Source organism: Dendrobates tinctorius, unplaced genomic scaffold, assembly GCF_039654945.1.
Source record: "Dendrobates tinctorius isolate UK_male_01 unplaced genomic scaffold, ASM3965494v1 ptg000150l, whole genome shotgun sequence".
In the NCBI taxonomy this organism is placed as follows: domain Eukaryota; kingdom Metazoa; phylum Chordata; class Amphibia; order Anura; family Dendrobatidae; genus Dendrobates; species Dendrobates tinctorius.
This window is the reverse complement of record NW_027361817.1, coordinates 3,877,501-3,890,243: the sequence shown is the minus strand read 5'-3', so window position 1 is coordinate 3,890,243 and position 12,743 is coordinate 3,877,501. Positions and strand designations below refer to the sequence as shown.

Below are 12,743 nucleotides of genomic sequence, written 5' to 3'. Positions count from 1 at the left end.
TGGACTGGCCGCACGATCCCCTGAGCCCCTCCGGTAAGTCTCTTGTGTGTCCCTCCGTGCAGGGACAGGAAAAACACTGAGGGAGAGGGGGTGGGACATGACCTTTTAACCTCTCGTGTGCTTTCCTGTCCCTGTAAGGAGGAGGAGGACGTCCTCCATGGTGCTGTCAGGTGGACGTCCTGGAAAAATAAGTTTAAAATGCTTACCAGTGGGGGCCAGCAACTGCTTACAACAACTTTATCTAGAGTCCCTACAGTTGGGGGGCACACAAAGGCATTGTAGGCTACAGCTTGCATGCCTACGTTATAGAAAACATGGCTTTAGCATCTATCACAAAGTGAAGAAGCCTGAACTTGTTCTTAATAAGTGCCAAATGTATTAAAAAATTGTAATCTTTATCAAATAGTACACTCATATTAAAATTATTAAGGAGACACAAATTACAAAAGGAACTGCAAACACAGGATCACATAAACCCCCCAGGAAGAAGCTAACGCAAAACACGCGTCGGGCGCTACTCTGCATACCAAGGTCATGTATACCTTAATTTCTTAGAGTTGTCCTTACCCCTCTCTTGCTCTTTGTTTTGTAAGCACAGTTATTAGGAATAATTACATAGCACTATGCATATCTCGGGCACTGTGGGATCATTTTCAGATATATGTTTGTGTTAAATAACTTCATTTGGAATTTTTACTCTGAGCACAACACTTATATCTGTTAAAAACAAAAGACTGGTTAAATAATAAAATAACCACAAAAAAGTATAACCCATAAAAATATTTTTTATTATAATGAAACATTAAAAAGGTTTGTTTTTTTTTGTTTGTTTTTTTTACAGTGCATAAATACTACTGGGCATTAAACAAATAAGGGGACCAACATCATATATAGTATTGAGTAGTGTTTTCATGCCTTATCTAGCAAGTTGTAGCCAGAAACTACATATCACAAATATTTAGGTATCGCATTTCCCATATATTAAGGCATAAATAGTTAAAACAAGCAAGATGGCAACACTTACATGTATATAAAATGAGACAGGTCCCCAACGCACGTTTCATATTAAAACTTTTTCAGTTTTTGCCTTCTGAAGTTTTAATACGAAACGTGCGTTGGGGCAGTGGGGACCTGTCTCATTTTAGGTATATACATGCAAGTGTTGCCATCTTGCTTGTTTTAACTATGCCTTTTAAGATATGGGAAATGCGATACCTAAATATTTGTGATATGTAGTCTCTGGCTACAACTTGCTAGATAAGGCTTGAAAATACTAAATACTATATATGATGTAGGTCCCCTTATTTGTTTAATGTCCAGTAGTATTTATGCACTGTAAAAAACTTTAATATTTATTGATTATAATAAAAATAATATTTGTGTGGGTTATACTTTGTGTTTTTTTTATTATATAACCAATCTTTGTTCTTAAGCTTTTTGAGTTAAAAACCCATTTTATTCCATTGGGCTTATTGTGTGCATAATAACTTACAGTATATCTGTTAGTACAATAAAGTCACTAAACTATTAAAGCGTAGGTGTTCTACACGTAAGGAGGATTAGATTGCGCTGCACATTGATTCTCATAAGCACTGTTATGAATAACTTTTGGACTAGCTCAAATATTTTTTCCCTTAACCCTTATGTGCATTTAAGTTAGAATCAAGGCACTACTATAGATTACCTTCTAGACCTAACATGTTTCTACCAAGTTCATATGAATCTTTTTATCATAAGAACGTAGCACTTTAGGTCTGTAATTTATTATCACTCTAGAGTAATATTTTTTTTATGCAGAAGTCACTGAACTATTAAAGCATAGATGTGTCCTTTGCAAGGAGTATTAGCTTGCTGTGTAAATTGATCCTCATAAGCACTAACTTATGAAAAACTTTTGGGATAGCTCAGTCATTTTTCCTTCAACCCCTATGTGCATTTTAGTTCTTCATGTATAGTAACTCTCATGGGAATCACTTATTCTCATTTAGGCTTGTTTTAAGCCATGACAACCTCTATATGTGAATTTCTTATATGTGATTTTTTTGTCTGGCTTATGTATATTTTTACTTCTATTCATTCATTAATTACAGTACTAAAGACTAATAATTTCTAAGGACCATTCTCCTTAATTTAGCAGTAACATTATACATGAGGTCATAAGATACACAATCCCTGTGTTTACAGTCCCTTTTGTAATTTGTGTCTCCTTGATAATTTTAATTTGAGTGTAATATTTGTTTAATAAATATTACTCATTTTTAATACATTTGGCTCCTTATATTTGTAGGTAAATATTTAGTTTTGGAAGTGCCACTAACCTAGGCAAATATTTGCATGTTTGTTCTTAATAAGAGTTTATATTTCTAACCAATTTTATTGGTACATTGTTTAGGTTTTATTTTTGTGGAAAGAGTCTAGGAGCTATGTGAATAAAGCCCTATAGAAAGTCTTATGAAATGCACAATGTAAGCAATGTTATATAACAATATGTACTCACATTCTCAATCAGATCACATATAATGGCATTGTTGAAGTATTCAATATGCGTCCACTCAATTCCCTTTAAAAAAAAAAAAAAAAATTAGTTATATGCTAGAAGACACAGGCAGGAAATGAATATCTGATTTCAACTCTCTAGGGGCATTTCTGACGCATTCCCATTCACTAAGCTGCCAAATTAATGTTCAGTTACCAACTTTCTCACCACTTTGCTGTTGCGGTGGTCCTCTAACACTGTACAGCAACATTCGGCACACCCCTTTTACACTGAATTAGTTAATGTCTAATGGACTCAGAAAAGCTGTATCCTTTCATCAACTGCTTGACCAAATCGGGTGCCCTGGAACTACTTCCAGACGTGGTCTCCATTCCATTCCTGATCGGTGTCACATTCCCATGCACTTATGTGGCTCAGAGCCAAAAGAAAAAGGCAGCAAGCATTCAGGCCAATGATGCTATGTGTATACTTCTTGCAGTTTTCTTAGAGTCCCTGATCTGGACATAGATCGAAATCTAATCCTTTAGAAATGTAAAAAATGTACAAGATACATAACAGCCAAGCATGTTCTATATTACTGATAAATGAATAGCAGAGAAAAGCTGAAGTCTGATGGGATGTGGCTGTGTGGGCAGAAATATAGGCAGCTAAAACACCATAAAACTGCATGGGCCAAAGCTTTATAATACATCGTCGGGACACCCCAGCCAACTTTCCACAATAGCATTTGCCCCAGTTTGATGGCCCTTTAAAATTAGAAAAAGCTCTTGTCCTACTGCCAGCAACCCAATACAAAAGGCACCTAGTCCATAGCAGGATACATGATGGAGACTCAACTGGTGATGCCAGTGTTCCTCAGACTGGGAGCACACCCCCTGGCAAGCCTAGTTAGACCAGACACCCGGACTGTGCAGATGGAGTGGAAACCTAAACTTTTGACACCCACAAAAAATCTCACCCAATTCCAGGCTTTGGACCCAACTATGTGTTGAGAAAAATCATTGCTGTCCTTGCTTGAAATATGCCATTTTAGGACACGTGTTTTTAGTAGATGCCCTGCTAGACGGGGATATGCTTCTGTAATTCCCGAGTGCTCATAACAAAAGGTGAGCTTGCTTTAAAAAGGTTTGAAAAATACATGGCTGCTTAATTATTGCAGGAACAGCAGGCTCTTGTCCACACCGTAGAATATTGCAGCCAATTCCTAGTCAATTGAATGGTACCAAGATCGCTATTCTATCCTCAACTGTGGGAACAGAGCGGCACCACATCTAGTAAGAAAGCAGCCAAACTGTCAATCTTATAAAACCCCCAAACTTTCCTAAGATCTGATGACAGATGCAAGTACACTGACGTAATGACACTGAATTGTTTCAGTAAAGTCTATCAATAATTCTAAAACATTTAGCAGAGTTATTTCTGCTTCTTGGCACTTTAACAAGTTGACCATGTTCACCATGTGAGCCCCTTGAGATATTGCCGATTCTTCAGAAGACAGCAGTGCCCAAATATTTCCCTCAGATTCTCTCCAGTTATTGAGGTCTTCTAAATCACATGGTGACAGCAAAAATCCACATTAGTTTTCAATAAACTACGTGTAAACACTTGTCTCATGTCTTTAGTGCTTAGGTTGTAATAATCTGAGAACGTAAATTTGAAATGTACCCGTCATGTAACAAATTCCATCAACTTACAGATATATGTGGTTCGACTGCTCAAAGTATTCTGAACAAGTCCAGTGCCCGCACTGAGAGCCCCGCTGCCAGGAGGAAATGGACTTTATTCCCGCCAGCTTTCAGTCACGGCTTCATTCATAGCCCTGTGTATAGAGAGTGGCGCCTGTAATCCTGCCTCCGGTGCTGACTGACAGCCGGCCCTGCCTCAACATTATGCTCCTCTCAGATTAGGTCACAAAAATCTAGTGACAGATTACTTTTGCAGTGGATGGGTTCGAATCCCACCAAGGGCAACATCTGCAAGGAGTTTGTATGTTCTCCCCGCGTTTGCGTGGGTTTCCTCCCACATTCCAAAGACATACTGATAGGGAAGCTAGATTGTGAGCCCCATCAGGACAGTGATGATAATGTATAGAAAGAACACCGTGAGCACAACTCAAGATGGTGCCAAGGTTAGTTTCCCAAACCGTTAAAGCAACAAATATGAACCTAGCACTCAACTTAAAGGTATTTGTAAGGCGGTTTATTGTAGTACACGAAAAAAGATGTTTCGGTCAATGTGACCTCCTTTAGTTATGAGGAGAATGATCTCTCTAAGGTAATGAGCTTGTCAGTATATAGCAGAGGGGCAAACGTGCCTCAAGATGCGATGGCCGGTGGACACCGCATCTTGAGGCACGTTTGCCCCTTTCCTATATACTGACAAGCTCATTACCTTAGAGAGATCATTCTCCTCATAACTGAAGGTCACATTGACCGAAACGTCTTTCATGTACTACAATAAACCGCCTTACAAATACTTTTAAGTTGAGTGCTAGGTTCATATTTGTTGCTTTAGTGATGATAATGTGTGCAAACTGTAAAGCGCTGAGGAATATGTTAGCGCTATATAAAAATAAAGCTTATTATTATTTTTAAAGGTGAAGATAAAGTTTCTGTAGCCCCACTAATTGTTATAGCATGATATAATAATTATTAGCAGAAATGGTTGATGAGATTTCACTACAAATTTTCTCTACAACTGAGCAAGCAGATGGGTATTTGAGTTGTGTTTTTCCCATTTAAAAAAACAAAAAACAAAACCCTAGATCAATCTGCCACCTTCCCATTATTCATCTCATTTGTTAGAATAATAATAGGCTTACAAGTGAGAAGCATCCAATCGTTCCCTGCTGACGCTAGCTCTTCAGACTACCATTTCCATTAAGGGTCCAAGAAAAAAAAAAGTAAACAAAAGAGTAAATCAAAATCAAAATGAGCAGGTCCTTCTTGATAGTGACACTAATGAGAGCATATTCACACTGGGTGTAAAGCAGTTCTGTTTAGTATGGAGCTAAAGTCACTGGAGTTGCTGGAGCCCCCTCATTTGTATTGCATGAACCCCTGAAAATAAGAATTTTCATATCAGCTCAACGAGAACCAATAGGAAAAGAACAAGTTGTATGAATGCATTAAGAATAGATGTACCTCCCAACATCAGGATATACGGTGTGCCCCTTAGTGTACGCAGCAGGCTGACAACAGTACAAATTTAATTTGCTTAAGCAAAGTTATACAAAAGACGCTCTCTTCTAATAGAAACAATGGATAATTGCTGATAATTCTTGTATGCAAAGACCAGAGATAACCGACAAGGGCGAGGCACCGGCACAGTGAACGTATTCATGCTGCCTGTTTTCCCTTTCTCAGCTACCTCTTGAGTTGCCTACTTTACATCAGAATTTTGTGCTTAAAAAGGTAGAACGTGGAGAGTGTAAGAAAAACTGATAGTTCATTTAAATGATTCTTTCCAAAATGACAGCGCAGCCAATGACCATTCTGGCTAACATGCCCAAGTACATCTGGCCAGTGGTGGATGGAGATAGTTTTGTTGTGACCTGTTTTATCTACACAGGGGCTCAATAAGTATGGTGTCCTCTCACCTTACAAGCCGCTTTCTAGCATTGCTAAGAACTCTAGGTAAATGCTTGACCGGAAGTTTTATGGCTAATAAAATCATTTGTCATTGTCACTTCTAAAACAAATATAAGTGAGGAGCTATTAATGAGATGCTGGATAAAAAGGGCCTGTAAACGGCCGACACATGGGCACACAGTGGTCTATGTCTGTCTGTCTCTGAAGAAAGCTCATAGCACTTTGAGAAATAAAATTAACCCACATTAAGATTTTTGGTGATTAAAAAATGTAAACATAAAATGTATGAAGGAGACAGATGGCTTCTGTTGTGGCTACAGTTGCACAATGCTACCAATCTGGGCAGGGCATCCCAGCAGAGGATTTGAGGGTACCAGTTGTGATGCCACATTTAGCTGTGGGCATTTCTGTGGGCAGCAACATTGTCATCTGCAGCTATGGATGGCATCTAGCCTTATGGAGCAATGTAGTGTTACATACATAAAATATACGCCATTATTTAGCATATCTTCATTCACAATACCTCACGTATATATTCCTCCTGCTCCTCTTTTAGGGTCAGCTCAATGAAGATCTGTTGCAGTTTTTCGTTGCAGTAGTTGATAATGAACTGCTCAAAACTGTTTTCCTGCAAATACACAATGAAAGCTCGTTATACAGAACCAGGAGTTATAGGATGATATCCACATCAATATCAGCAGATCCAGGATGTCACCGTGGATTTGGGGCATCTTCACACACGGCAGGCTTGCTGCAGACTAAAAATCCCTTTTATTGATATGAATGTGGTTGTAATATCAGAAGGCACATGGATTTCTGCTCTAATAATTTCATGGGTGAGATTACCTCATTATAGCCTTCGTAGTGTCTCCATCACACGTCATAAATCAGGGATTTTTACAGGTAAATCTAAATTATACCATATTAATCTTAGCCATCACAGCATGAGTGCACTGAACCGACAAGTAAGGGCAGATCGTCCATTTTTGCAAATCTGGCCATAGGTATGGAGGTATTTCATGCATCTGTGCCGATTCCAATAAGCAATCTAATATTGAACAATCTGTAAGCTATAATTAATGATTAACACTGCAAACCAGGACAACGCAAGAAAAAAAAAAAAAAACACCACACAAGGCTGGAAACCATCTAGTACAAATGCCTCAAAGATCAATGACGGAAGTTACATTTGGGATTTTATCACACAAAGTCTTTTAGTCAACATGACATGGCATGCAACACCCACTGCAATATGGAGAATACTTACCGAATTCTGTTAGTAAAGTGAGAAACCACAGAAAGTATTGTCAGATCAAAGGAAAACTGGGAAATGACACTTGTGCAACCCAATATAATAAATGTAATCAGCAAGTACTCCTTGAGCAATAGTGGGGTAAAAGATGTGCTGTAGGGGGCCCAAATACCTTAACACCTAGGTACTCAGCCATGGGTTAATATAGCCCCGATTGTCAGTTTTAGCCCCATATCTAGGATGGTGGCCTCCCCAAACAATCTTTGCTTATAAGGACATTGCCGTTTACTGAAAACTTTGGCTGTTACATGAAATAACTAGAATTTTGTGCGTATTTACACTGCAACAAATGACAAGTTCAGTTTTTGATCTACATTTGTAGGTCTCATGTCTTCTGGAATTAGTGTATGTGCCGTTGCACAATGTGTTCTTTATTATTTTGTAAGAATGTAAGCATTTACATCATGCCAACAATAAAACCTACCAGAATGCTTATTGGCAATTGCATAAGATGTGTTCAGGGTCATATTTCTAATGTATACCGTACTACCTCATCCATTATGATCAAGGCTTGCTGCATCTGGTCTTATCACTAAAGGTCAAAGGTGTTCTGCTTTTGGTCCTAGTAACTGGAGACCGTGCCTTTGTTTAGAGGTTCCTGAGAATCTCAGATGTCAATGCAAAGCTGTGCATTACATGATGTCACCCTTCTACATCTGTGCTATTTAAAAGCAGAGATTTTCCCAGGATAGAAGGGAAACTCATCTTTACCACAATGCCAATTACCTCTAGGCTCAACATAAACCTTACTATAGATAGAAAATACTCACAAAAGTAAGTTACTTCCAAGACAGCGGACACAGCTTAGAAGTAAAAGCTCACAGCCAGACAATACAGTAACTTGAGCAGCTCACAAACTGCAAGTGCGTGATTTTAATAATGCCCGATAGAGCGCTGTTGTAAATGCAGTGACCTAATGGAGGTGGTCCACATTAGTCACAGAGGTGCACACATGGCTGCGGAGAAAAAAAAAAATGTAGCAGGCGTCTAATCAAAAATGAAAAATATCATATTTAGTAACAATGAAGATATGGAAAACTGGAAAAAAAAAAACTTTTAAAATACATTTTCTGATTACACACTCTTTACAGTTTGGTGTGAACAAGTAGCAGCTAGTTAGTAAAAACACAATGCTGTCAGTGAGTGATGATGGCTCACTGGTGGTGTCACATAACAGATTATGTAGTATGGGAAGACGTCATCTAAGGCTGCATTCACGCATGGCGATAGTGTTGCATTATTTGCTGCAACGCATCGTTTTGCTGTGATTTTCCAAGATCATTGCAGAATTACAAAACTACCATGACTGCACCAAAAAAACAGCAAGATGATCCCACTATATTGATACAGTCTTAACCTAATGAAGTTGCCTTTTTTAATTGATAAAACTCACTAAAATAACCCACTACATGATTGTATCTGTAATACATGCACTATGAATTGGAGGATCAATGATTCTCTTACTGTGGTCCTGGGATTAAAAGCAAAAATTCATGTAACCTCCCGAAAAACACTGTTTAAAGGGGAGGTTGTTTTTGTCTTGTTGATAAAAACTCAATATATCACAATGCTGAGCTGTACAGACACCAAAGCATGATTAATGGACATTTTATACTGAGAAACACATCGGGTTGTCCAGAGGGAACATAAAATTAACTAATCCATACGATAGTTATAGGTCAGAAGTATGGGGGTCTAACACTTGACACCACCACAATCAACTAGTATCTACTCTGGTGGCAGGAAGATGTAAACAGTGTACAGTGCTGGAACAGCGCAGCTCAGTACATGGTAGTGATCGCTCCTGGGTACTGCACCTCATCTCCTATTCAAATGAACAGGATACAATATGCAGTACCGAGGAGAAGACACCACACAATGTACGGAGCCACTCTGTTCCGGCTCTCTACATTTTTTACATCTGGCAACCACAGGAGAAGGTAACAGCTCATAGTTGGGTACTGGGTGTCAGATCCCCATTGACCTGTTAATGACAACTAGTGATGAGCCAAAGTGCTCGGCCGGATAAGGTGTTAGCACTTGAGCATGATCTCAGTGTCTTCCTGATAACCCCTTTAATAAATAGATCTTTGACCTGATCGGTCTAGTGTAATTGTTTTAAACATGCGATTCACAGTGGCTATATGGTTTTAAGTTTCCCCCCTGAAATGAAATTAAACATTTTATAGTTGAGCTAGACTATGATAACCATAAATCATTTTACAGATCAAAGTATGTACCGTAAGTGTATAGGTGTAATTGTATGTTGTTACGAGATGGCGTTAAACTACCATAAAACACAAAGACACCTTGTAGGCTATCACCTCAAGATGTAAGTGATGGAAAAATTAACTGAGCTAAACTACCTGGAGCACGACATCTTGTATATAGTACGCCAGGACTGTTCACATGCAAAAGATATTTTTTGCTATAGTACATAGAAAAGAATTCTAAATTATGGCAGTGGCACGGTCAGTACCAAATAACAGTCCACATCTATCTTTAGAACTGTCTGTAAAGACCCACATACCCTTTACACTAGTGTTCATCAAATCGACCAATATTGACAGATTCGGCAGACAGTCTAATGCTTTTGGGGGCCCAAACAGACGACTGTTGGGGCATTTAAGAATCCAGCATGTCTGATTTCGGACTGCCAAATCTTTTGTTCTCTACAGATAATGCAGCGGCTCTCTCAGAGAAGACAAGTTCTTAGCCGAGCGAAAACACCTGTGCGCGGCGGAGATAGATTTCGGCCAAACGTTCTGAAACATATCGGAGCTGTATAGAAGACAATATGAAGAGGGTCTCCATATCATTATGTTTGGTGCTTGAAAATAGCGTACATCGCAAATCTACAGACATTAGTAAATAACATCATCTAAATTCTTTAATTAAAAGACAAGCCAGAAAGGAAGCTGGGAGTAAAAGAAAAATGTTGATCTTCAGAAATAATCCTCGAAGCTCTACTTCCTAACCAAGGCAATTGTGGGAAAATTTAGAAAGATATGTGAAATATCCAAGACCATGCCCTGCCTGGCCCTGCACAGCTTGTTTCCAGGATCCATTGCTGGTTCTAATGTTAGAAACATTTGTTTACAGAGCACGGAGGGGATGCAAGCACGGGGGACAGGACGCGAGCACGGGTTTTACATGTAACCATTAGCCAACATTGGTCTTAGGAATATAATTAGGGATAGTTTCTGCAAATGAAGTCACGTCTAGGCTTAACCCCTTAATGACCAGGCCAAATTTTTGAAGTATAAAAGGAAAAAGATAGCCAGCTCACCTGTCGGCATGTGTTGTGGGAAGCACAGACCATGTGCAGTCATCACGTAGTAGTCAGAGCAAAGTGGAAAAAAGGTCCAGCTTCACAAAAAGTCCAATTTATTGTAGAAAATATAGTCCAGAAACAGTAAAATTTACATGAGTAACAAATAAGCTACGCGTTTCGAACAAAAACCTTGCTGTTTTTCAGAGCAAGAAAGAAAAACAACAAGGTTTTTGTTCGAAATGCGTAGCTTGTTACTCATGTAAATTTTTACTGTTTCTGGACTATATTTTCTACAATAAATTGGACTTTTTGTGAAGCTGGACCTTTCCCCACTTTGTCCATTTTCACTTTATGTAACAATAACTCTAGAACGCTTCAACAAATCCCATTTGGACTCTTTTCGTGACACATTATACTTTATGACAATGGTAAATTTAGTTTGATATGTTTTGCGATCATTTATAAAAATATCAGAAATTATACAAGAATTTAAAAAAATTTGCAATTTTCAAACATTGAATGATTATCCATTTAATCCAAATAGTCATACCACACAATAACAAACATTTCCCTCGTCTACTTTACATCAGCACCATTTTTTAAATGTTTTGTTTTAACATTTCATAAGGTTTGAAAATTTAGTAGTCATTTTTTGTCCTCCCTCTATCTGAAACTAAATCTCTCCAAAACTGAAGTTCTTGTGTTTCTCCCCTCTACTAACCTCACTCTACCTAACATCGAAATAACCCTGGAGGGTTCAATCATAACTCCCAAGCAACATGCCCGCTGTCTTGGGGTCATATTCGACACCGAACTTTCCTTTACTCCCTATATCAGATCACTCACTCGCTCTTGTCACCTGCATCTTAAAACATCTCCAGAATCAAACCTTTTTTCTCACCTTTGAAACTGCCAAGACTCTTACTGTCGCTCTTATTCATTCTCGTCTGGACTACTGCAACTCTCTTCTGATCGGTCTCCCTCTTACCAAACTTTCTCCTCTCCAATCCATCTTGAATGGGGCATCCAGGGTCATATTTCTGTCCAGTCGCTTCACCGAAGCCTCAATCTTGTGCCAGGCTAATATGCTACCTATTCGCTACAGGGTCCAGTATAAACTCATCTCTCTCACCCACAAAGCTCTCCACAGTTCTGCACCGCCTTATAGCTCCTCTCTAATCTCTTGACTATCATCCTACACGTGCCCTCCGTTCTACAAATGACCCAAGACTAACATCTCCCGTAATCCGAACCTCGCACCTCTGTCTCCAAGACTTCTCTCGTGCTGCACCAGCTCTCTGGAATGCACTTCCCCAGACGATCAGACTGATACCTAGCCCCGACCTATTCAAGCGCGCTTTGAAAACCCATCTCTTCAAACAAGCCTACCACATCAACTACTCAGTAAACTAACTTTGCCCTGTACCCTCCTTCCAAATATTCTGAATCTGCACCCTACTATTCATCTGTCTCAACACCCGCCATGCACACGATAACTGCACTTGATACTTGACTATTGCACTTAAACACAAGGGCTGATGACCGGATCATGCAGCTTTATACGAAAATCCCTATTATAATTGCCAGACCTGAAATAACAAGCACTTTTCACCTACTGTGTCCCCCCCATTTCCTTGTAGAGTGTAAGCTTGTGAGCAGGGACCTCACTCCTAATGTCACTGTTTGAATTGTCTTAACTTGTATTGAATTTATTGTCTGTACATGTCCCCGCTTAATTGTAAAGTGCTGCGGAAATATGTTGGCGCCATATAAATAAAAATTATTATTACTAGATGGTGGCCCGATTCTAATGCATCAGGTATTCTAGAATATGTATGTAATTTACTTATGAAGTTTTATTAATGCAATAATGCACCCCCCCCCCCACCTGATATGCATGGTCCCCTCACCCCCCAATCCTGATATGCATGGTCCTCTCACCCCCTAATCCCAATATGCATGGTACCCCTCCCCCCTATCCTGGTATGCATGGTCCCCTCACTCCCCAATCCTGGAATCCATGGTCCTCTCACCCTCCAATCCTGGTATGCATGGTCCTCTCACCCCTTT

At 39.2% G+C, this 12,743-nt stretch overlaps 1 protein-coding gene and 1 long non-coding RNA gene across 5 annotated transcripts in view; one reads left to right on the top strand and one right to left on the bottom strand.

The window, feature by feature from the left end:
* The window catches only part of MYO1B (myosin IB), a 305,050-nt gene that overhangs the window by 93,902 nt on the left and 198,405 nt on the right, over window positions 1-12,743 (bottom strand). For all 4 annotated transcript variants that reach the window (XM_073546692.1, XM_073546694.1, XM_073546695.1 and 1 more), the window contains exons 14-15: window positions 6,611-6,715; window positions 2,498-2,560 (exon numbers count right to left, since the gene is read on the bottom strand). In XM_073546692.1, coding sequence (XP_073402793.1) covers window positions 2,498-2,560; window positions 6,611-6,715 — 168 coding nt within the window. The remainder of the gene's footprint in view (window positions 1-2,497; window positions 2,561-6,610; window positions 6,716-12,743) is intronic.
* Window positions 1-12,743, top strand: part of LOC141049856 (uncharacterized) — a 111,301-nt gene that overhangs the window by 76,774 nt on the left and 21,784 nt on the right. The gene's annotated exons all lie outside the window — the stretch shown is intronic.